This window comes from Crocodylus porosus, unplaced genomic scaffold (genome assembly GCF_001723895.1).
Source record: "Crocodylus porosus isolate Cpor-Errol unplaced genomic scaffold, CroPor_comp1, whole genome shotgun sequence".
NCBI lineage: Eukaryota > Metazoa > Chordata > Crocodylia > Crocodylidae > Crocodylus > Crocodylus porosus.
Window position 1 is genome coordinate 10,362,015 of NW_017728925.1, and position 25,954 is coordinate 10,387,968.

The 25,954-nt window shown below is 45.3% G+C and overlaps 1 protein-coding gene across 3 annotated transcripts; it reads left to right on the forward strand.

The window, feature by feature from the left end:
- Positions 1-1,550: 1,550 nt before the first annotated feature.
- On the forward strand, positions 1,551-25,954 carry LRRC8A (leucine rich repeat containing 8 family member A). 3 transcript variants are annotated; one of them, XM_019540747.1, is made up of 5 exons: positions 1,551-1,640; positions 3,303-3,428; positions 14,011-14,091; positions 16,260-18,423; positions 24,734-25,954. In XM_019540747.1, exons 4-5 carry the CDS (start codon positions 16,267-16,269, stop codon positions 25,007-25,009), a joined length of 2,433 nt encoding a protein of 810 aa, XP_019396292.1. In that variant the 5' UTR covers positions 1,551-1,640; positions 3,303-3,428; positions 14,011-14,091; positions 16,260-16,266; the 3' UTR covers positions 25,010-25,954. The 3 variants fall into 3 exon arrangements, with proteins under 3 accessions (XP_019396292.1, XP_019396291.1, XP_019396293.1); XM_019540746.1 differs by lacking the exon at positions 14,011-14,091; XM_019540748.1 differs by lacking the exons at positions 1,551-1,640; positions 3,303-3,428; positions 14,011-14,091 and adding an exon at positions 8,726-8,812.

A 25,954-nucleotide genomic window follows, 5' to 3' on the forward strand; every position in this document is an offset into this window, starting at 1 on the left:
TCTCCCAAGTTAAACCACCCATCCTACCCAAGGTAATATTTAGGAAAATGGGCCGGACAGGTTTTAAACACTGAACTGCTGAGAGAAGAGTACATAAAGAACGAAACATTTTGGTCCTGTAAGAAATGTTACTGTTATTGAAACATTAAAAGTTTTTAAGTTAAAATATATATCAGTATGTTTAAAATAAATAAATGCTCTACTTGTGGTTGGACTTTGGCTTCTGTCTACAGCTCAGAAAGGACTCGCACCTGTTCACATTGGTATCAATGGCCAAAATTCTCTTGACTTCAAAGAGAGAACAACCTGGCCCTAAAGAAAAAGAAATACATGACAAAGAAGTTTACCAAAGAGCAGTTACATCTCAGCATCCTCTACATCCATAAGCATAAACATGATGCACAATGGAATTAACCAGGAAAATAAATTACTCTGCTTTGTGTTTTACACAGTACTGAATATGCTGCCTGCCTTTAATACAACTTAAGTGGGGCAGGGCCACTCACACCCCGTTTGTGTTTTTCTACACTCAGAGCTCTTCACTGATGTCACATAAATCATGTATGCCTGAACAAAACTCTAGGGCTTGTTCTTGAGCTCTTGCATCTTTGCTTCCTGATTTCTCTCTCTGAAAGAGGAAGGTTAAACAAGGACAACATGATCTGTAACAGAGCATCACTCCTGCCTTATCAGGTATACATGCTTTAAATCTGAGTTGCCTTCACTGTGAATTAAGAGAGATCCTTAAAACAAGCCAGGTTATGAAAAGGTAGGGGCAGTTGATAGGCACCTGGTGTTTTGTGTTGCAGGGTCATTTACTAACCAAACTCCAGGGTCGCCCCCCTGACATTGACGGGGCACGGCTGATTCAATCCACTTATGTCTAGTCCAAGGGGGGTGCAGCCCTCATGGCGCAGCCTGCCAGGTTCCAATGAAATCTGTGAATTCTGCTAAACACCTTGTCACAAGGGCACAAAAGAGGAAGGGAAGTGAGGGACATAGAGCAGGAAACTGTTCTCACTGGGAGCAACATTTGAAAGGCAAATGCCTCGGGGTGGAGAGCAACAGGTGATTCAAGGCAAAGGAAACAAGGGGGCAGGGGATGCTGTACACCCACATAAATCAAAGCCTTGATCCGAATGGCCTCATCTGATACAGGCACCCTGCATCTGTCTTGGAATGAAGGGCCGGGCCCTGGTAGGATTTGAACACAAGACCTTAAGGCATTAAGTCCTTTCTCCTCTAGGCTAGTAGGAACCCACGAAAGACAGCCCATGAGGCCATAGCACGAGGTCCCACGGCTGCCTGGGCACTGCTAAAGAGCACACGAGCCCCGGGGTGGGGGTGGGGGGTCGGAAACGGGCTGATCCCTTGGGGAGGTTTTTGACAGCTCGAGGAACAGTCCCTTTAAGGCTGTGCCCCACTCAAACATGGCGGCACTCACTGGCCACGGTCAACACGTCTGCCCGGTATAAAGGTGGCTGGTCCCGTTACTCTTCCTTTCCTCAGGCCCCCGCTGGAGAAAGCCGGTGGCGGCCATGTTGGGAGGGATGAGGTCATTTCCGGGGCGGGGCAGCACGAGTGGTGCAGTGAGGGGCAAACAAAAGGAGCTGGGGCAGGAGCCGGGCGGGTGCTGCCAGGTGCGTGCGGGGCCGGGTTGGTCCCGCCGAGGGAGAGCGGCTGCGGCCGGACCGGGGAGGAGGAGGAGGAGCTGGTGGGACGGGGTGAGGCGAGGCGAGCCTGGCTGGCTGGCTCGGACGCGTGCGAGCCGGTTCCCGGGTCCCGGCAGCGAGGCGGGGCCTCCCCGGCTGCCGCGGCCCCGGAGTGGGGGGAGGGCTGCGCCCGGGGGAAGTGCTGAGTAACCCGCGCTAAAGCCGTTCCGCGGCCCGGGCCGCGGGCTCGGAGTCGGGTCGGCCCGTGAGATGCGCTGAGGACGCGGAGGGAGACTCCTCTCCCCTCCCCTACGGGGTCCGGCGGGGGGCAGCGCGGTGCGCGCAGGGGAGGCCTTGGCCGACCTCTGGGGGAGCAAAGAGCTCCCTGTCCTGCTCCTCTCCGTGGCCAGCGCAGCCACGCATGCCGGGGTTGGTTTTTCATCCCATGTCCTGGGGAGCGGTTCTCCAGGGCTGGGGGTGCGATGTGGCAGATGAGGCGCGGGTGGAATGTGCGCGAGGTCAGCCACAGGGTTGCCCACGCTGGGGGCGAGCTGCTGCTGAGGAGAGGTGATGTGAGACGTGAAAGTCAGTGGGATCTTTGCTTGGTAAAGGGAATACTTACAGGGTCTGGCATAGGCAGTTCTCTAAAGTCCCCAGGCTCAACTATAATAGTGGTTGTTACTACGGCAGCATACTAGTCACGTGATTACACTTCACATGGTTTGGGATTTGGGGTACCTTCCCCATTAACTCTGAAAATCTCTTTCCTCATAATCTCTTCCCTTCCAGTCCCAGACTGTGTCCTTGACCTTCTTGGGCTGGACACATGCTGAATCCCTCTCCCCTCCTGCAAGAACCAGTTAGTTCACTGTGCAATGAGATGAAGGAGCACCTCAAGCCTTGGTTGTCTTCCTTGCCTGTGCTTCTGGCTGTCCTGGCTCAGAGGCTACAGGCAGTGAAAAAATCTTAAACCTTAACTCTTGAATGGAGCTGCATTTGTCACCACTTGACCCAGCCCCCAATATTATTATATTGGATGAACAATATAAACAATCCTCTGTGCGTGTGTTTTAGTGGTACCAAGCAAACTGCGTCTATAGTTTGAAATTAGGGCAGTAAAGAATAGCTCATACTCTTTGAGAGAATGGCTTCAAAGTTGGCTGGCTGGAGAGAACCTTAGTGGGCAGAGGTTGATCAGCTGACACAATCCTGTTCTTCATCTAAAATGCTCTAAAATCTTAGGACCCAACCCCTCTAGTTTAAAATAGTGAGGATTAAGCTTATGTGCCTGCCTTTAAAGGGAACCTGCCTCCCAGCATGCTATGAGAGGGTGCAGAAATATTTAGCATGTTCTTAAACACTTGCAAATCTACTTTTGCTGAAATCTTCAGAATAAGAAATCCTGGGAAAAATCCTGCCTGATGCCTACTTAGGCTGCCTCCTAAATTTCCAACTGTGGTGCTGCTCTTTCTACCTTTTTTAGAGGGTCTTTTCCTGGATCTTGGCTCCCTTTTCTAAGTGCTTCCCCTTCCACACTGAAACTGATCCACCAGACACCCTTTATAGAAGGGTGCTTCAACTTTGCTATTCAACCTGCTTCAACTTTGCTATTGTTACCTTCTCTGCTGATAAGACTTTATTTCATTTCAGGGAAGCTGTTCCCATGGCGTGTGGGGAATGCAGCGTTTCAGCACGTGGTCAAGATCTGGCACACAAGGACATCCGCCCTTTCCAACACAGAGAACTGAAGTGCAGATAGCAGAACCCCGCTGGAAGGTAAGGGCTGTAGTATAGCTCCTGTGTTGGGAGTTGTAGTGACACGCATCTTGGAATGGCAGCACTTGGATGTTAGCTCTCTAACTAGCTTAAAACATGCAAGGGTGGATATGAGCAATGGCTGTAGAAGACCAGATGGAAGCGTCTTTGCCAGCTGGTGCTGAAGAACAGTAGTAGTACATTACATCTCTTTATTTTTGAGGCACTGCTTGAAGATGGAAGGAATCATGGAACTGAGCATCATTCAAATTGTATTTTAATTGGTACCTTCAACTACATGCCCAGTTCCCAGTCATATGAATATAGATCCAGTCTCAGACAAACAAAGCAGATGGTCTTTCAAGGCGTATCCTTAATAAATACTGTAGTGACAACTGCATAGCCAAGGGATTTGTTTTGAAAAGCAAGTGCTCTTCAGTTTAATAGAAGTTCTGTTTTCTTAGGGACCCAGGTGGTTACTGCAGTACAATGCAGGCATCTCCTGGTGAGCTCCAGGGTCATAAACTCCATGGGGAGGCATGGTTTAAGGATGCTGGGGTTGGCATGCTGTCCACTTGAAGTGAATACCTTCTGCAGCTCAGCAAGTAATTTTTCAGCCAGTTTGAAATGTCAGAGACTAGCTCCAAGAATATTCTGCCTGATTGCTCCTCCATTACAATAGTGGTGAAAGCGAATACAAAATCCTTTCCTCCAAGTGAGCTACTGGTCCCAGGGGTGAGAGATTCTGTTCTGGGTGGTTAGAGATGCTATCTCCATTGCATTTAGAGTGGCATAGTCTGTAAAGAGCTGATCTGAGGTAGCTGGTAAAGCACTGGAAAGAATGTAAATCTTGATTCTTCATACTTACTGCATTCTGAATAGAATTTAAATGCCAATAGGACATTCTATAGCATTTAAGTCCCTTATCTCTAGCTGTTAATCTTCATTAAACAACAATTCCTTAAGGAAATCCTGTTTCCAACCAAGGTTGTGATAACCCTGTTTTGAAATGTAGGTTGCCTAAACTCGTTTAACAAAGCAAATGATTGAGCATTTGGTGTCCCTAGCAATATAACAATCCCTGAGTAGGGAGAAATTGTCTCTGGTCTAGGTAATGGTCATTCTAAATTACAGTACAGTTTAGGTGCACAAATCACTGGGTTATTTCAGTCATGGTCTACTCCCACAGTACTGCAGGTTTGGTTTGGTTTGGTTTTTCAGTTTATCACTCTGGTGCCTTACTGGGGCTTGGTGGAAGGATTTTGTTTCAAGCAGTATTTGAAGGAGAAAGGGAACTGGCAGTTGAGTACTAAATTGATCATAAATGGTGGTCAAAGAGACTAAATGGCGAATTATAAAGGAAGCATTGATGGAATGCAGGCACTAGGAACTCTCCAAAATAAACGCAAACCTTTATGGAAATATAGCATGTGGCAGACCCAGACCACCTGTATGATATGGCTATATGATACAGAAAGGGCATTAGGATGAGCCTTTGCACCTGCATTACTTCTTTCTAAAATGAGACTGAGCTGTGTCAAAGGCTTGATACGTACAAACAAGCTGTTATGCCACTAATTTAACCTGAGTCTTCGTATAGAAGATGCACAATCTGTTGAAAGCTTCCAGAAAGCTTTCTTTTAAGCTTCATATGCCCTATGCAGATTGTATTGCAACTTGAATTTCAGCTGCTCTATCTGGGTTGTGTAATCTCATTTTTGGTTCTTTTTGCTATTGGACAGCATTTGAGATTAAAAGCTATTCAGTCATGGGCTTGCTGCTGTGAAAACGCACTTCTGCTTTTTGTACTAAGCATTATCAATGCTCCATATAAAATTAGACTTGCACTTCATAGGAAGTAGCTTCCTGTAGATAGTGCTCACCTGTGTGCATAGTAAGATATTGGGGACAGGACTAGATAACATGCTCCTCTCTAGAGTCTTGTCCTCATCAGCAGCTGAGTGATGGTTGAAGGACAGGTAAGTTGTGATTACTGCTCTCTGCCTGGGAGAGGTCTGGAAGTGTTCCAAGCTTGGTATTGCAGTTACTGGAACTGGAATACTTCGGATATCTGTCCCAGAATGCTTCTGATTTTAAAGGCAAGACCTGTTAGAATATAGGGCAAGCAGGGGATCAAAATATGTGTCTTGTCTGGCTGACAGTTTTTAAATGCTAATATTTCCTGGCATGTCTCAGTTTTTCTCTCCCTCTTCACCTTTGCTTGTGTTCCTTCTTTAGTGTTTCTGCAGTCTTTCTGGGTTACCACTGTTGTCTTCGTTCCAAGTGTGTCATTTGTCTTGGTTGATAGATAATGTGAGCGTCTTCCTTGAGAGTTTTCTGTGTTGAACCCAGTAGCTTGTTTTCTCAGAATCTCCTCTTGTTCCTGGTATAACAAAGCTCTGTTGTCTCCAGCTTTAGTTTCTTTAATTTCTCTGTAGTTGTAAAAAGAGTGTACCTTCTTTCTTGTCTCATTTGCTTTCATCTACTTCATAATGGAACTTGGTTCTGAAAAATCTCATCCAGTAATGGAGGAGGTGCGCTCTGAAAGTGTGATGCGTTGAGGCTGTCTGGTCTATTCTGGCTGAGTGATCCTGTCCTTTAACCTGAAACATTAGTCCGAGTGTTACTTCAGTCAATCTTGGTGTCTGGCATAGAGTTATTTTGCTGTTTGCCTTAAAAGTTAGGAGTTGTTCAGGTGGCTGAACTCTGACTTTGTAACTTTGCCATTCAAATGGGCGACGGTGTCAGACAAAGATTGCCTTGTTTGCTTCCTGGGTATGTGGCTTGTCTGAAAGGTGGAAGTGAAAGGGGAGCTTTTCCCACAGGAGAGAACTTTTGTGGTCCAACTCTTCAATGCTGTTTTTTGAATGATTTGCATTATGGGGTTTCAGTGGTGGGATTATAATTATTTAAAAATGCTCTTGGGTTTGAAAGCCTGGGAGTTATGCATAGACCATGTTCCTGCTCAAGCACATGTAGGAATAAGATGGCTGTAAAATTCCACTGTCCTTAAAACACCAGTGCTCCTTGTAGCCAGAAGAAACAATTAATTCTGGACAGGATGCCTCAGACACTGATTTTATTTTATTTTTTTTAAATTCACAACCAGACAGTCTAGAATTTTGTCCTTGCTTTGCATTATTCCAATAAGTTGCCTGAAGTTACCCAGTTGTGTATCTCTGTGTCATGCTGACATCAGAGCTATTGCTACATCCTGGACTGCACTGATGGCGTAGGAGCTTAAAACTTCAGGTGGGTGGGGTGCTACTGAAGGTCAGGTGGGGCAGGTGATCACATTTTCAGCCTTAGTTTTTTGATTCTCCTGCCCGTATTCTTCCTTGTACTTGTTGGGGAAGGCCAGTTTGTAAGCTGAGTCAATGCAAGTAGCTTGTGTACTACCAGAGCAAGAACATGCTGTTAATCCTGCAGCTGGATGGAAAGATCTGTTAATGGGCAACTGTCCTGTTGAGTCACTTAGGCACATCCTATTTGTGGTCTGGGTCCTTTGGGATTATTCTTGTCCAGTTTTGACTGGGAAATACAGCTCTACAATAAGTCTGCTTTCTCATTGTGTGCATGCAGCTTGGACAGCAGTGAGTGCTATAGGGCTGGCTACATGAGAACCTACTATCCTGTTATTGGCAGCTGGAGGTCACCCAGCAGTAGGCCGATTTGGGAAGAAAGTAAACAGCTTTTGTTGGTACGTACCATTTTGCAAAGGGCAACTTAGCGCAGCAGCTACAAAACAGCGATTACACACTGGGAAGATAAACGCTGAATTGTAACTTGGCTTCTTTGTGTTCTTACAGTTGAGAATGAGTTGGTGTTAGCATGTAAAAACAAAGCAAGGAGAAAAACCAGGAGGGATTAATTTTGTCACTCCTGCTTAAAGTTGGCATCTAGGGGCTGTTTTCTGAAGGGGTGACTTGGAAGATCTGATTTGCTCACTTTCAAAAGCAAAGTGGAGTGCTGGTGTTAGCTTGGCTGTTGGAGTAACACTAACTCTATACTGCAGTGTAGCTCCGATTCTAAATGGTGAAGATACCAGCGTGTCTCTTTTAAAACTTCGTATATCCTAATCAGAATAAAGGGAGGCAAATAGATGTGGAGATATAATCACTTTATTGTCTCACAGCATAGCAGTTTTGTCTCTTACCCTTTGTGCTGCTTACACAGAGCTCTGGAGTTCGGGCCAGAAATTTCAACATCTTTTACCTTGTAATCTGTTCTGAAAGGGGATGGGCCTGGTTTAGCTCTCTTCCATCCCCAGTTTTTTGGCACTTCCAGCTGGGCTTATTGTGCTGGCCTTGTGCTAGGAACCTTTTTTGAAAGGTGTGTGGAAATGTGGAGCTGCTTCCAGACACTTGTGCTCTGGCCCAGAGAGAGTGCATGCGCTAAACGCATGCGGAGGCAGGAGAATTGCCAATTGCCCTTCTGGCTTTAAGATTTTTTTTTAAATAGGTCTCCTGGTGTCTGAACAAAAAGGACTCTTTCTGCTGCTTTCTTTTTGATATTACAGGTAGCAGAACTGTAGGGCAGGGGAGAAAAGCCATGGCCTGCTGAAGGCTTCTTGTCGTGTGTGGTTCACTATGGGGAGGACTCTCACTTTAACAGAGGAATAAAGTTCAGTCCCTCCCAATTTTGCCCTTGATTTTGTTTGGGCTTGACCCAAACTTTGTATCCCTGTTGGTTTGTTCAGAAGTAAGAAATCTTATGGTACAGCTGTTTCCTTTTGGTTGGCGGCCCATGTCTTGGGAGGGAGTCTCACAGTTATGGGCTAAAGGTAGACCTGAACAATTGCAGCAGATGAGGATGGACTGTGGGCTGGGCTCACTTATTGTATGCAACATCCTTTTCAGAGTTGACCTGTTTGGTTTAAGGGATCCTGAAAGTAAGTGCAGGGTGGGACATCTTAAGGCTACTTGTCCAAGGATATCCTGGATCCTCAGTCTGTAATCACAATATTTTTCTGATTAGCTACGTAGCTGTGAGCCTGGTGATTTTGGGGGTTGGTGGGGCTAAATAATGTATTTAGCAGATATTAAGCCAGGCTGACAGATCATCCAGTAAAACTGAACAAAGATGCCTGTTCTGCTTGCTTTCAGCCCTTAGTTGGAGATGCTGGTCAGGCTTTGCGAAAAACGAATTTCAAATGCAGGTCAATAGTTTTCCTGACAGGCCGGAAGTTAGTTTTCACTTGTCTGGATTGGGTTCCAGGCTTCTGAATTATGTTTTCTTAACCCAAGGATGCTTTTGTAACTAAGCTGTCACTCTGTGCTCTCTGCATGACCCTGATTTTAGTAGCTATAATAGTTGCTTTGAAGAGTTTGCAGAAGAGATCCTTGCTCTCCACTTGTTGCCTTGCTGCTGTTAGGGCCTGGGAGAGCCAGAGCTCCAGATGAGCGGTATGTTTTGATTGCACTGCTTGTGAACTCTGTTCTTGAGGAGTTGTGTTACTTGGGTTTGGGGTGTTTAAACTTTTGTGACGTCCCTGACAACTGTCCTTCCTTGTGTGGATGTTTGTGTATCGGAAGACAATATTGGTATTTGGTTAATGCTCCTGTCTGCTGTGGAGGCTGGATGCGGCAGACTAGTAGCAAAGATTCAAAGTTATGTTTGACTGCTATTGTAGCAGTTTTTGTACCATTGGCCATGAAGCTCTGCATGGATCTGCTACAAGTGGTAGGTAGGTATGCTGTAGTAGGTGGTTGAAATTATATCATTCTAGACTTCAGTTCTAATAAAGGGAATATGGTTACAAAGGCTGTCTAGTTAAAGTGGTGGATGTGGTGGAACATGATGCTGTATTCAAGTGAATTTGCAAAGGCTCCAGAGAAGCCATGTGGGAAGTTGTTCTTGCATCTAAATATGGGGGCTGTGGGTGATGGCTTTATGGCCTGGGCTGACAATGGCTCAGTTATTTTGCTGTTTGCCTTAAAAGTCAGTAGGGCTGCAGTCTGCATGCTTTATCCCTGTGCGCAGTCTCTGTTAAATGGTGCCTCAGACCCAGGTATCCTGGAGCTGTTCTCTGCAGGGTGCAACTTGAGTCCACCAAGCAGCTGTAGTCATTCCTTTGGGGAGAAGCTACTGTAGGGTTGTGAGGGGAGGGGTAAGTGCTCATTGATTTAAAAAACAAAAATAAAAAAAATAAAAACCTCTGAGGTAGGTGACTTGTAAGAGTACTTTTCCCCAGCATGCACAGCTTAAAAAACGTGTGTTGGTGATTTATACTCCTGAAACTGGGAAGCTTGCTTTTCCCTGTTTCTGAGAAGTGAAGAACAATGCCCAATAGGTAGAAATCTGCTATAAGTGTGCAAGCTTCACAAAACCAATTCAGTTATGTGTATGATCTTTTTCTAAACTCACTGCATAGACACCCTTCCCTTCCCCTCAGTCTCCAGTCAGAGTTCATGGCAACAAGGACGTCTTGTTTCTGGGGCCTTTCAACTGAATAGGCTCTGCAACTAGAGATGGATGTGGCGGTGGTGTAATCTTTTCCCTAGACTTGTCACGGGACGCTTGCTTCTGCCCCCTCGCCCCCTTACAGAACTGTTACAAGCTGGTCCACTCTTCCCTGGCTGGACACTGGGACCCCATAACAAATTTGCTGTCAGCCCTGGAACCAGTCCCACAGCCTTCCCAAGTCCCCATTGCTTAGATACTTTCTCCAGACCCCACTTAACTATAGGGTCCTGGGCTCTTCTGTTAGCTCCCTGTTAATGCAGGACAGAATGGTAGGAAAGGAAGGACTACATGCTTAGCAGAAGGATTTCTTAATCAAATATGCTCTATTCTAAAAACACAGGTATTTGTGAAAATAAGTTTTGAAACCAGCCCTCCCCAAAGTCTGCTGTCATCCATCCTGTGGGTCCTTGAATTAGTATCCTTAAGCTAGGCAGCCTTTCCTGCCTTCTTTCTTCTGTAATGAGTCATTAGAGACTCACCCTGCTTAGCAAAGCACCCTCTTCTAAACAGTCTTTCCCCCAAGTGTGTGGGAGTGCCAGGCTCCAGCTTCTTTCTCAGCTTCCTTGGAGGTGATGTTAGGGGCCTTATGATAGAAAATCCACTGATTCTCCCCTGTTGAAGTGATCAGTATTGATGGATCTTGATAGCGTCACAGTTTCTCAAACAGTCTGTCTTCAAAGTGGCAAGTGCCTGCTGCGAAATGGATGCTCAGCGTAATCCACAGTGTAAGTTTTATGCTCCAAAATAAAGGTTATAAAGCATAGTCCTTGAAGCTTGCCTCATACTGGAGTTCACAACATGATGCAGACTATCTCATTCCTATCTCTCACTGAAATGATAAGCAAGACTTTTATATACACCCTGGAGAGTTTGGAGGGATTCACTGCTATACTGGCTTATTGTTTATAGTATAGTATAGGGATTCCTTCTTGAACTCCTGTGTTAGGATTGGGGGTGGGACAGAGCAAATACTGACTGCTGTAAAATGACCCTTCATCTAGCATTTGTTGAATATGTGCTGCTTTTTGCCAGAGTGAAGTTTTGAATGTGTCCCTTTCCTTTTAGGATCATAGAAAATGAGGGTTAGAAGGGACCTCAGGATGTCATCTAGTCCACCCTCCTGCTCCAAGCGGGATCATCCCCAACTAGATTATCCCAGCCAAAGCTTTGTCTAGCTGTGTCTTGAAAACCTCCAAGGATGGAGACTCCATCACCTCTCTGGGTAACCTGTTCCTGTGTTTTACTACCTGCCTAGTGAGAAAATTCTTCCTAATATCTAACCTAAACTTTCCTTGCTGCAGCTTGAGTCCATTGCTCCTTGTTCTGTCATCTGCCACCACTGAGAACAGCCCAGCTCCATCCCATTTTGAACCCCCACTTCAGGTAGTTGAAAGCTGCTGTTAAATCCCCCCCCCCCCCCCCGTTGTCCCATTTCATTATTACAGGAAGATGAGATATGGCCTGTCCCAACTTACTCAGGGATTCATTTAATGATATTGAGTATTAAAAGATGGTAACCTGAGCCAGAATAAATGGATATTTTCTTTAAAGCAGACACTTTATTACACTTCAGAACCTGTAGGATGTGAAGGGAGACTTTTTATGCCATACAGCTGGCATACCTAGCAAGTGTGATAAGCATGCCTTGCTGTTTTTTCTATAAGTTCATTTACTAGCTCACCTTCTGAAACAGGCTGGAGCAAGAATGTAAGTATGGTTGATCAGCTGCCATGAGAGATGACGTTGTTCCTATCTGGTCAAATTTAGCTGAATGAGGCTGAAAGCTCTACCAAGAAAATCTGAAATCTTGGAGCCTGATCCCAGCTATAAGACTTGATCATAAATTCCTAAAATGAACTCTTCTCTTTTGGCAAATTTTTAAGAAAACCAAATGCAATTACCAAGCAATTAATACTTACTGGGTTCATCTACACATTTATTAAGGTGCTTTTGCTACTGCACATTAACTTAGTACCTCACATTAGAGGTACTACATTTTAATGTGCGTTGAGCATTAGGGCAGCCTAGTAACAAAAACATTTTAGTGATACTTAATGCACAGTAGCCTATTTTTACTGCACATTAGTGTATTGGTGCAGTTTTTGACATGATGCTTTAATGCACAGTAAAATAGGCTACTGTGCATTAAAGCGCACTTGTAGATGCACCCATTGATTCCTAGTAGAAAACTCAATCCTGTAACCTAAAAGGGTTTTTGTTGTTTTTTTTTGGGAGGGGGGGAAGATATCCTCAGGGGAGGGAGCTGGCCAATGCCCTCTTAATCTGCCTCCCTTGCATTGTAACTTACTTCAAGAGGTGCAGTCTTGTCCCATGAATAACAAGCAGCTGGATTTTAACTACAGGAGAGAAGGAGAAAATGGAATGGGCTCCTTAACACACTCAGACAGAACAAAGAAAGTGTTCCTGCATGCTGCTACTAGATCTAAGCACTTCAGGAGGACTGTGAATAAATTACCCAGGCTGTGAAAACTTTGAACTCTGCCTGTTAGAGAAATACTGGGGGAATACTCTACCAGCTATGAAATCATCACTGGAAACTCATGCGAGGGCAGGAAACCTGAGGTGAAGCTGGATTACTGGTGGCGGGATGTTCTGACATCATCAAATCTTGCCTTGGTTATGAATCAGCCAGAAGTGAAGCTGTAGTTTCCCATGGGCGTAGGTAGAGTTAGGAAGCCCAGCCCTGTTAGAGAACTAGCTACATTCCAGCAGCTGGGTGCAGCTGAGATGGGCCCTCCTTTTTCTCCCAGCGTTTTGGACTTGATCTGGAGAAAGTACAGACCTCCTCTGACATGAGGGCTGAGGGGACTCTCCTTGTGAGGTCTGTCCTGCACTGTGGGATTGGGGTGGAGGTAGGGCTTGGTGTGGAGTCTCTAGTTTTATTTTCCTTGGGACTGCAGCCTGCCATTAAGCTTTGGTTCCTGACTCTGATATTTGTTTTGATTTGGCTCCCCCCACCCAACTACAGCAGGAATTCAAAACTAGAAACTAAGTATTCTGGGATGGGGAAGAATAAATGGATGACTTGGCTGGGGGTTGGAACTGTCTGTGACCTAGACTAGTAGGGACCAAAAACCTTTATTCTAGGATTGTTCGATTTCAGTGGTGAATACAAGGATGGGAGTAGGCACTTATTTGGAGCTTCATTCTTGTCTGCTTTGTGGACAGATAAAGTGCTTCTTTCCAGGTTGTCATTCAGGAACCTCCTCGTTAAATCTGATTTGCTACACTTTACTTGTGTTTGGGGATGTAGGGAGTGAAGAAAGACTCCTGGATTGATTGCTGTGTGTGCTGGACTTAATCTTCCCATGGTGCTTTCCATCTGAGCACCTGAGGTTTAAAAAACTCATTTAAGCCTTGACCACCCTAAAATAAGAAGTGGCTTAGTTTTCACATGAGGAAACCTGAAGCAGAGATTAAATGACTTGCATAAGGCATCATGCAAATCCATGCCAGAGGCAGGATGTGTACCTTGAAACTCTTTGCCAGGTACTTTTGGGCAGTACCCAAGCAGGAAGGGCAGTGGTTCTCAGCCTGTTTTACACTGAGGGTGCCTCTTGGAAAGTGCCAGCTTTTAGCTTTCATTGCTTTCTTGACTGTTGTTGCAAAGCACTGAGACCAGAACAGGTCAGTATGTTTTTGACATCAGAGATTCCTCTTTGAAATCTGAGTTGCCTTGTGAATTGTGCTGAATATTGTGTTTGTATTGTAAGGTGTGCAGACAGTTGTAAATATTCACCAGCACTTGGTGGCACCCTTGAAGAAAATCTCATGACACCCCCAGGGTACTGTGGCCCCTCATGGCGCATCACTGAGCTAAGGTCTGTAAACAGCCAGTTCAACTTCTTTCTTGCCAGAGTTATAATTTTTTAATTCAGAGTTTGGAAACTTGGAGCTTGTGGGCTGGATCTGGCCTTCAGATGTGGGTCTTTGGAGCATTTGGCAGTGGAGGGCTTCAACTTCAAGTTCTTTCCCCAAGCTGCTGCAGAGACCAGCATCAGAGGCATAGGGTCATGATGCCTCTAATCTGGGCTGGATTGTTTCACCCTGCAGCCAGGGAAAGTTCCTACTCCTGGTGTAATTCGTCTGACAAGATCAGTTTTTCTTGTTCTTCCAGCTGCTGTGCTATCTGTACAGTGAACATGCTTCAGATAAACACATTGGCTCCTGAAGGTCCTTTGCCTGCTTAGCTCCCCTTGTGAGTACTGCCCCTTCATCTCCTTTGCTGTCCTCCCCAGATTACTGCACCATTTGCCTGGGCATCATGAGACTATTGCATGATCTACCGATAGTTCTTGCTACCACTCTGGCTTGCTTTAAAACTGCTATCCCCCTTGTTTTAAGAGGCTTCCATGTGAAATGCTTGCCTTCTAGGGGCCATAGTTAAAATTCTTGGGGCTTGAATAGCTTACTAGGAACCTGCTACTCGGAGACCTAGGCCAAGTAGCCAGAAACTGATCCAGAACGTGCCAGTGAGATCCAGAGCAGCAGCTTAGTGTGAAGTCCTGTATCCGGTTAATGGTGTGTTGGGATTTTGAGCATGTAGCTGTCTTCCGGACTGTGCACAGCTGGTCAGTTTGGATATCCACCTCTGCCTGTGGTAGTGTCTAAATCTGAAACCCCTCCAATGTGTAAATACTGTAATGGAGCACGTCATCTTTTTCTCACACACTCCTCTAACTTTAAAGCTGCCTGAGGGGTAAAGACAGCCTGAATAGAAATCCTGTGGTAGTAGAAACAAAGCACCCTATTACATTTTAGGCGGGGTCCTATAGGATCTACTCTGTTGCTGCTTGTAGTCTTTCCAAGCAGCAGCTAGTCAAAGCTGGCATCTTGCTTGCTGTTTGTTCTGGAAAGCAGTCCAGGCACTCTGAGCTCTTTATCTCTTGAGCTGGGGAAACCAGTGCTATATGAGATTACATCTGGAAGGCTTGTTTTGCAGCTCTCAGTGCTGGAAACTTTCTAAAATGCAAGCTTTAACTCAGCTGACAAAGACCTTAAATGGAACATTTAAGTGTTCTAAGCTTCCTACTTGCTCTGTATGTGTTTAAAGCTTCATCTTATTTTAATTTTCACTCCCCTAGCATCTGCTGTAAGGATCAGCTTTGAGCAAATAGTCTTATAATTGCCTTTGTTGGAAAGAGATGAAAGGGATGCCTTCTGCCTTACTGCTGAGTTCAGCCTCAAAAGTGGCTGGGAGACTAATGTTTTCTCATTCCTAGGTTTCTATTGTCTCCAGATGTTACTTACTTTTACTGCTGCTTCCCCCATTGCACAGAGGACTGAGTATGAGGCTTTCAGGGGTATTCTGCTGGAGTCTGAGGAGTTTTGGCAAACTTGCTGTTACTTGGACACCAGCTTCCCCCCCCCCCCCCAGCTCACATATTTGCAGGCTCAGAACTCTCATGTGGAAGTTTAAAGCATTGAACTACTATAGTACAAGCAGTTCTGCTTCCCAGAACCTTTGTTTTCCCTTGTGGTACTTCATCCCCAGTGGAGATTGTTTTGTCAGGTGGGGGTGGTTGATTGGATAACTTAATTTAACTGTATTTTAATCCTCTTCCTTCCCCTTGTCCCACACTCTCCAAGATAATGGAGATAAAAGAAAGCAAAGAGCTTTCTTGTAACTGTATTTAGCCTAGGGCGAATAACTCAAATCTTCCTTGGGGAATTAATGCAAAATAAAAAGCAAGACCTGTTAACAGGAGGGGAAGGGCCTGTTATCAGTCTTTTCTACTGTCTATCCTCTCTTTCCTGACTTGTCTTTCTAACATGGTAGTGAGCTTCACTGAAGCACTAGCTAGAAAACGTGTATTGTACAGCTGTTCCTTTGCTGCAGGCTTGTGAGCAAGATCAGCACTAGTATCATAATGATAGTAGTGATGATATCTGGCTTCACAGTAGCATATTGGTAACTGCTTGCATTTGTTCATGAACTCAACACTTCCGGAGAGATGGGAGGGAGGCTGACTACACTGAATTCCCTAGCCACAGAACAAGTACATAGGCAGTTTCCATGCCTTTGTGTAGCAAAGTAGCTAACTGCAGCTCTTGTGCCTCTGGCTTTAGGAGTGTGGTTCTCTTGAACCACTAGAGATGCCAGCTGTGGTCTTTATGGATACCCATCTTGGGAACCAAGAACACCAACTGATTTTCATGTAAGCCTTCCAGCAGCTGTTGTAAACTGCTTTTGCTCGGTATGTAGCCACTCATTTATCTTGAAGCTGGATGTGATGTTGCCTGTTTGCTAAGTCAGAAGATGCTTAATATAACCTGACCTTCCTGTGTTCCCTGTTTTGTTTTTTTTCATTTTTAAGGTAACAAGCTGTTCCCTGCCAGTAACACCTGCCTGTGGTTTCCTTTCAGGTGAACCATGATTCCTGTCACTGAACTGCGCTATTTTGCTGACACTCAGCCAGCATACCGCATCCTGAAGCCATGGTGGGATGTCTTCACAGACTATATTTCTATAGTCATGCTGATGATTGCAGTGTTTGGAGGGACGCTTCAGGTCACCCAGGACAAAATGATCTGCTTGCCCTGTAAATGGGTTACCAAAGACTCCTGCAATGACTCCTTCAGAGGCTGGGCAGCTGCAGCCCCAGAATCCACTTATTATAATTCTAGTCTTGTCCAACCTGCAGACACAGGGCCCACAGGAATAAAATATGATCTGGACCGGCACCAGTATAACTATGTGGATGCGGTGTGTTATGAGAACCGCCTTCATTGGTTTGCCAAGTATTTTCCTTACCTGGTGCTGCTACACACTCTCATCTTCCTGGCCTGTAGCAACTTCTGGTTCAAGTTTCCACGGACGAGCTCTAAGCTGGAGCATTTTGTGTCTATTCTGCTGAAGTGCTTTGACTCTCCTTGGACAACAAGGGCTCTGTCTGAGACGGTGGTAGAGGAGAGTGATACCAAGCCAGCCTTTGGGAAGATGAATGGTTCCATGGACAAAAAATCTTCTACAGTCAGTGAGGATGTGGAAGCCACTGTCCCCATGTTGCAAAGAACAAAGTCTCGAATTGAGCAAGGAATTGTGGATCGGTCTGATACGGGCGTCTTGGACAAGAAGGAAGGGGAACAAGCCAAAGCACTGTTTGAGAAAGTGAAAAAGTTCCGTACGCATGTGGAAGAGGGAGACATTGTCTATCGCCTCTACATGAGACAAACCATCATCAAAGTGATCAAGTTCATACTGATCATCTGCTACACTGTCTATTATGTCAACAACATCACTTTTGATGTTGACTGCAAGGTGGACATTGAGAGCCTGACTGGATACCGCATGTATCGCTGTGCTCATCCTCTTGCCACTCTCTTCAAAATCCTAGCCTCTTTCTATATCAGCCTGGTGATCTTCTATGGTCTGATTTGCATGTACACGCTCTGGTGGATGCTGAGACGATCCCTCAAGAAATACTCCTTTGAGTCCATCCGAGAGGAAAGCAGCTATAGTGACATCCCAGATGTAAAGAATGACTTTGCTTTCATGCTGCACCTAATCGACCAGTATGACCCACTTTACTCTAAGCGCTTTGCTGTCTTTCTGTCTGAGGTGAGTGAGAACAAATTGCGGCAGCTGAATCTCAACAATGAGTGGACCTTGGAGAAGCTGCGCCAGAGGATCACTAAGAATTCCCAGGACAAGTTAGAGCTGCATCTCTTCATGCTGAGTGGTATCCCTGATACTGTCTTTGACCTTATTGAGCTGGAGGTCCTGAAGCTGGAGCTCATCCCTGATGTTACTATCCCACCAAGCATCGCTCAGCTCACTAGCCTTAAGGAGCTGTGGCTCTACCACACAGCTGCCAAAATTGAGGCTCCGGCCCTTGCCTTCTTGAGAGAGAACTTGAAGTCCTTGCACATTAAGTTCACGGACATCAAGGAAATTCCTCTGTGGATTTATAGCCTCAAGACCTTGGAAGAGCTCCACCTGACGGGGAACCTGAGTGCAGAGAACAATCGGTACATTGTGATAGATGGCCTGAGGGAGTTAAAGCGACTTAAGGTGCTGAGGCTGAAGAGCAACCTCACCAAGTTGCCACAGGTGGTGACAGATGTTGGTGTGCACCTCCAGAAACTTTCCATCAACAATGAGGGCACCAAGCTCATTGTCCTCAACAGCCTTAAGAAGATGGTCAATCTGACAGAGCTGGAACTGATCCGCTGTGATCTGGAACGTATTCCCCATTCCATCTTCAGTCTCCACAATCTCCAGGAGATTGACCTGAAAGATAATAACCTTAAGACTATTGAGGAGATCATCAGCTTCCAGCATCTGCACCGTCTCACTTGCCTTAAACTGTGGTATAACCACATTGCCTACATCCCTGTGCAAATTGGCAACCTCACCAACCTGGAGCGCCTTTATCTGAATCGCAACAAAATAGAGAAGATCCCCAACCAGCTCTTTTATTGCCGAAAGCTGCGATACTTAGATCTCAGCCACAATAACTTAACTTCGATCCCAGCAGACATTGGGATACTGCAGAATCTGCAAAACCTAGCAGTGACAGCCAACAGGGTAAGCAAGGAGGGAGTAGGAAGGTTATGTGGGTAAAAGTGCATTTTGGACTTTTTGCTGTCTCCTATGAAATGTGGAAACACTGGGCTGTGATAGTAGGATGGGAAATACAGTAGTGTAAGAGTGATGTTGTAGCTGTGATGGTCCAGAAGTTATGCAAGAGAATTTCTTGGGCTGATATTTTTTTAAAATTAGATCAACCATGTGGTTAGGGGTAAAATTAGACAAGTTTTGAATCTTCATTGGGTCTCTGATTGCACAAATGCTGTGCCTGGCTCTTATGATATGAGACCCGACAAAGAATGCCTGCATTTGAAAGCTTGTCTGATTTGATTGGATCACCTATGTAGTTGGGGTAAGAGATCACCCTAAGAAATCCTTACCTCTCTAGAAAATACGCTGGCGTTATCATTTTTAGTCCTGTCGTTTTGATCTTTTGTCTGTACAGTTTTCCTAAGTGGAAAAACTGCAGACGGTTCCAATTTGGAGGCATTTTTTCCTGTTTGGTAGTTGGCAAACTGCTGTTCAGGCTGTTGTTTAGCTTTTCCTCCCTGGTATAACTGAATTGCCTTTTTAAAAGGCAGTTTATTGGCTAACACACAAATCTCTGTCTCTTTCTTGTGGCTTCTTTGCAGTGCATGTTTATAGACCCTGCATTGACACTTACATTAGAGAATGGAAAAATTGCACATTCAGGAACACAGCACTATGTACTCTTAAGCCCGTTGGCACGTGTTAATACCAGCTGAGGTCTTAGCCTTGATGCCTATGTACAGATGAATGCTGTAGTAGTGTTTGTATAGTGCTGTACATCTCTATGGTGCTCCTAACCATGCCTAGACTTATTTTGTGTAGTTCATAATCAAGCCCCAAACTCTTCCTGTGTGAAAAAGTTGATGAGATTCTTGGTTTAATGAGAAACAGCATTTTGACAGGGGCCTGGAAAATGAAACTTTTGAATGTAGGTGGCAGCATAAAAGAAATGGAAAAGCTGAGTGGAATAGCAAAGCAGAGGGTGCTTGGACATGGAGGGGGCAGAAGAGGACTGGAAGAAGTAATTGACTGTTCTTTCCCCCTCAAATATAGGCAGAGGTGGAGCTGTGCAGAGTTTTGAAGGAGATAAAGTATTTTAGAGACCTGGTTAACTTTTTTGTTTACTTCTCAAAGACTGATTCCGCCAGAGTCCCTTAGAAATGTACATGCTTGGTCGTTTCTCATTAGTTAATCAGTAGCCAGGTAGCAGTAGTTTGGAAACGGGTATCTGTGCAAACTGTGTAGTGTAAAAAATGGTTAAACGTCTTTATCTACCCTGCCTCCTGAAAGAAAGGTGTCAGCTAGATGTGCTGCAAATTGCAACCCCAGTAGATACAGGTATATGGCTTCTGGGTTTTTTTTCTTAATTTATTCACCCACAACCTTGTCTAGAACTACATATTGATTTAATAGTCTGCTGATTTTGAACGAGCTCTTTTGCTGCATTATAAAAGGGTGCTTATTCAGCATGGCTTTTTCTGTAACTAACTTAAAATTCATTGATGTCTAGGACCACAGGCAAGAATCTAGAGAAAGCTAAACTATCTTGGTTAGTTCACTGGCCCTATTCTGTATAGTGATCTCACTCGGGCCTTTAACTTGGCTCCAACCACTTTCTCTACAAGTGCATGTACGGTGGGTAGGGGGTAGTGAACTCATTTAGCACCTGGAGCTGGGGGTGTGGTGGCGATAGTATGCCAACCACTGTGGGGTGGGGGTGTGGAGAAGGGGAATCTTATTTGCCTAGGGTGCTGCTGCTACTGTAGCAGTGTTAGCTCTGATGGCAGCAGCCCTGTAAACTGGGCTCCCTGGGACCTGAACCTGGTTGCCCCACTTGCACCCCCCACCCTTCCCCATACATGCGTATAGTGTGCAGGGCTGTGCCTGCTCCTCTTTGGGAGGAGGAGAAAGCACCACTTCGTCAGCTGCACTTGTCCTTTGCCCCTGAGATGCACTGGTTGGCGTGGCACTGCACTGTCTGGCTCCTATGGCTGGGCAGGGGCATCTCTGCTGTGGCAAAGATCCCTGGTGTGGAGGATTCTGGCGCCCCTCATAATTGGCTCCCGCAGCTGGTTCCCTGCGCTAGTTACAGTACCACCAGTGGGAATGTGCTAAAGTATCTTTACACGACATTTCTGGCTCTGGCTGAATGTTACTGCAATTTTCTTTTTAATCCCAAGTGAAAGCATCCTGATCCCACAGGGCAAGTCATCTCATTCCTAATGAGCTGCTGTTTGGTTATGCTGCTTAGGAGCAAGAAAAATTGCAAGAGGTGCCCTGATTGTGCCCGGTACTGAAGAGTGACTTTTTTTTAGCAATAACTTGTCCCTGTGGATTGCCCTGCCGTTCTAGTTCCTTGGTTATGTAAAATGCTGCGACTTTTAACATAAAGAGAGTTTTTCTCTGGCTCATTTATACTTGAAGATCCATTGATGCCTCGCACTAAAAAAAACAACCTCTAGTTTAGAATTCTGCTCGTGTTGCAGTTCCCAGTCTTCCCAGCCACAACACTCTTGGGAGGGAGGCTTTGTTGCTAGACACCTGGAAAACGTTTTTTGTTTTGTTTTCCAAGTTTATCTACTCATGTTCATTCCCATTTGAAGTCGCAAAACCTTCTGATAACCTGGTTGGGCAAGGAACAGCTAGCTTTGTGAGGGATTGTGAGTTTAGGTGGGAATATGTGACAGGATCCTGTTTCTTCTGAGGATCTCTTCTTCTTTTTATTTTTTATGATGCCCCTGCTGCCTTTCCAATGACAATGGTACCAAAAAAACCTCTTTCGTACTACTTGGCCTTTCTTGGGGTGGGAAACTCCAGGCAAAAGTACTTGACACTGAATTGTAGCAGAAACTGTAAAGAGGTTTTTACAATGCTAACCAGCATTAAATTGTTTTTATAACCTCCTGGCTCCTAAAAGTGTTGTCACATAATAGCAGGACACTGAAGCTGAACAAGCAGCACCCAGCCCTGCTTCCTAATAATCAGAAGAAAACTGGGGTAAACAATGTTCTTTAAGGGGAAGGATGTCTGTTAAACCACTCAGATGAGTTTAAGCACTAGCTAATTCCCCGGCATTGGGGCATGTACGAGCCTGTGACATTTTAGCATTAGGTTAAGAGCCAAATTCCTTTCCCTAAATAAGGTGGAGGCTTCATGTAGCAAGAACTAATGACCCTTGGACGCTGCATTAAGCAGAGGAGGCTTTCACATGTCCCCTTGGTGTAGAACTGTTCTGGTCATAGTAGTATTGATTATTTTGGCAGTTCATCAGCTCATATCAGAGGGTTAATTCTGAGATATGTATCCTCTGCAGTCTGAGGGTGGGGCCTCGGAGATGACTAGGAACCGGAGGCAGCTCTGTTCTGCAGCAAAATATGGAACCACCCATCTTGCTCCTCAAAGACACTAATGCAACTGGAAGGCTAGAAGCAGCATTTCCCTCTGTCCACCACTGCCTTTCAGATGGAGATACAGTGAAGCAGCTAACCAGCCCTTGTTCCTTGCAGACCTACAGGAAAGGCTGCAATTAAACTTTGGCTCTGGAAGACTGGGTAGTGACAGTAACCAGCGGCAGTGGGAAAGGGAAGTGCAGATTAAGCAGCGTTTTTTAGTGCTAGGATTATACCTGGCAATCCTAATCGCTGTTTGTGGAGTTGGGCAGTCCCAGTCTGTCATTCTGGGAAGCAGGTTCTCTTGTAGCGCAGTCCCTTTTTGATGAAGTTAATTTCTGTCACTGGAAAAGTAACCTGATTTTTATTAGCTATGTAACGACCAGGGGCAAATTGCTGCTTGTACAGCCCACAGTACTCTCCAAAACGACTTAAAGGAACTTTTAGTTGCTGTTGTCTGCTTTCCTTTGGGTTCTCCCTCAGTCAAAACTTGTATTCAGACGGTCTGTGTAACAGCCAGTGACTGATCTTAATTCACTTTAAAACAGTATAGCTATTTTTAAATACAAATGATGGCCTTGTTGAGACTGACTGAATGAAGAGGAGGGTTCTGACTTGATGCCTATGATTTATTAAACCAAATGCCACAAGCTTTAGGTATACTGTATTACTGGAGTTAGTAGAAAAAACCTTGACAAATTATAATCCAGAAAGGCATAATATGTTAATGCACTTAGTGGTCTGATTTGGCTAATTGTCTTCCCTGCGTGCCACTTGTCTTTGGATGCATGGGAGTGTGGGGCTGGTCAGCAGAATGGGTATCCTGATAGAACCTAGGAGTAACGGCCAACAGGATAAGCTAGGAGGGACTTATGTGGGTAAAGGTGTGTGCTGGAGTTAATGGTCGGGGCATCACACAGTGCAAACACACAAGGAAAGGGCAGTCTGTTCCAAAGAGCTTTGTTTCTAATAAGAAGAACCTATATGGACAAGAAACAGATATGAGGATGGTGGGACTAGGCCTACCAGCAACTATAAGCCCCTCTCAATATTAAGAGGGAAGCCACTAAACATTCAGCACCTAATTTTGGGGGGGGACATCCATGAGAACAAGAGAGCAGGGTACAGAATTCCAGCACTCCTGAAAACCAGCATAGATTCTCTCCTCTCCCCTTGACCTGCCTTCCCCCAGCATGCCTTAGGTCAGCGTTTCTCAGCCAGCGGGTTGTAACCCAAAAGTGGATTGCAAGAATAACTTGAGAGTCATGAACAAACTTTAAAAATGGATTCTTCTTTTAAAGGAGAAAAGTGTGGGAAACCATGGGTTTTTCCCTTGCAGGCTGGCAGAGCTCCTCCTGCCCCACGCGCTCCCCCTGCCCCCAGTTTCCTAGTGAGTTGGGAATGAGGGGTGCTAGGTCGGACTGGCCATCAATGTTTATAAATGGGTCCTGGTACAAAAAAGGTTGAGAACTATTGCCTTTGGTGAAAGGTTGGATTGTTCAGTGCATCACATATTGTACTAAATTCCCATCTTACGCTTATTTTAATGGCCCAATTTCCCCTTAAATGCTTCCAATTCATTTGTCTGAATTGGATAAACAAGAATGCTTTGTGGACTCTTGGCTTCTAAGAATACAATTTGCCATACCAAAATCAGTCGTCATTCTGTCCAGTTTCTCTGTAGATCATATGATCCCTTCCTTGCTGTTTGGACCTTTGTATTGGGTAGAACAAAAATACATGGGCTTCAAAGTCAGTTTTAATGATCACTTTTTGTGTGGCATGCAGCTGCATTGTATCTGCAGTAGCATGGGAGCTCCAATGTGGAGATTGCTTGAGTCCTGCTATATCCATACAGTACTGTTGGTGCATTTCTGCTGGCTGCAGACAAAATGGCAAGCGGGGTCCCTTGCATGTTACACTAACATGAGTGTCTGGCAGGATTGCTGCCAGCTCGGGCACTATGGCACCGCTAGTAACTGCGTTTCCTTCTATTGGAGCAAAAAATAGATGGGCTCAAACTCCCCTTCATGTACTTCAGGGTGAAGCTAGGGCAAGCCCAACTGAGAAAGAGAAGTGCCAGTGCTCCACAATGTTACATTCTAGCATTGAATGGATTTTCAGGGCAGGGAAAGAGGAAAAGATAGGACAGAAGAAATTGTCTTTGCAAGGAGACCAACTACTATTCAGCTTGCTCGGAAGTGCAGAATAATGAGATATTTTAATATCTGGTGTGATTAGTAAGGCCAATATTTGGGGCGCAGATCAGCATCAAGACACCCTGACCAAACTGGACTGGGGGAGATGCTGCAGGTTGGAACCAACGAGCATTGTGTAGGGAAAACCTGATTTGGTTTTGGAATAGTGATTAAACACGTGCAAAAACTGTGCAAGTATGCGCTCTGTCACATGTATTACAGTAGCTCCCAGAGGCTTCAGTTGGAATCAGGCGTCTTTGCATTGGTGTTATACGAACATGGAGAGGCTGTCTCAAGGGACAAGCTTACAATGCAAATGGCAGAACAAACGCTGGAGAATCTGGAATGGAGAGATGAGGGAACTGTGACTGCACAGACTAGCTGCGAGCTAGTCTCAAATTCTTCATTTTTGCTTTGCTCAATTTTTCTGATTTTAGCCATCCTCTTTTAGCAGTTTATTAAAAGCAACAGTGTGTAGACTACCTGAAGGAGGGAGCTGAACAATTACCAGGTAGTGGCTGCGTGTATTTCAAGGATTATTTTCCATAGGGAAAGATCAGCATGGAAGACGGCAGGAATGCCCTGGTGTTAGAAGTGGGAGTTTGGAAATGGGTGCCTTGCACCTCCTAACCTAGGTGTTTATGGTCTTGTGCTGTCCGTCTAATTTTTCACCCTACTTTCTAATTTCAGATTGAGAGTCTCCCACCTGAGCTTTTCCAGTGCAAGAAGCTGCGAACCTTGAACCTGGGGAACAATGTGTTGCAATCGCTGCCTTCTCGGGTGGGTGAGCTGACAAATTTGTCACAGATAGAGCTGCGAGGCAACCGTCTGGAGTGCCTGCCAGTGGAGCTGGGAGAGTGTCCTCTGCTGAAGCGCAGCGGGCTTGTGGTAGAGGAGGACCTATTCAACACCCTACCCCTGGAGGTTAAGGAGCAGCTGTGGAGGGCAGACAAAGAGCAAGCATGAGACTTGGAAAGGAAGGGAGGGAGAGACCTCTGACCAAGAAGACAGGAAACAAAAGGCCATTCCATTCTAGCCCTTTTCCCAAAATCCCCCAGCCAATGTCATACTAGCCGTGGAGTCCCTGAATAACTATCCTGACTCTGAATGAGGCCACTTGCTGCCTCGGCTGCAGGATGGGGGAAGTTCGGGATCCTGGTGAGGACCGAGGCAGAGTGAGCAGCTCCTCTGTATTGGGCAGTGGGGAAAAGAGGTGCTGCTGTTCTGCAGGACAGGAAGTGGGGGTAATGCTAGTGCTGCCATGGAGTTGCTCAGAACTGCTGGTGGAACCAACTTCCAAGTCTGAAGGGGAATTGCTTCTGAATGGAGGAGAGAAATGAACTGATTGCTGGGGTGCCCTCAATAGGGCACTGATACACGCATGTCAGAGACTGAGGACATCCAAGTGCTCTACAATCAAAGGATAATTGTCCAGAAAATCTCTTGAACCCCCAGTGCTACTTTGCTGTGACACTTGGTACAGTTCCACACTAACTTGCTGATTCAATCAGTCGGGGCTTCATTGGGGGGAGGGAAGGGGACAGCTGGCTTTTTTTTTTTTTTTTTTTTTTTTTTAATTTAGATGCTGGCATTATTTTTGGTAACTTTACCTCAAAGGTCAACTTGGATTCAGGATTTTTTTTATACATTATGTTCATCTTTCACCTACTTTCCAACTGCTGATGTGAGGCTGCACTGTCTTTCCAGCTCGCAGGCCTTTGTCCTGGCAAGTAGATCACACTATCTCTTCTCCTACATGGTTTTGCAGGAGGTGCTGCTTGGATCGGCTGTTCCAAAGTGTTATCCAGATTGGGTTGTGTATACTCTAAGTCCTGGTTATGTGGCATAAATGGGATGGCAAGGATGCAGTTCAGTTCAATGCATAAAAGGCTGGAAAATGCATAAAAAGCA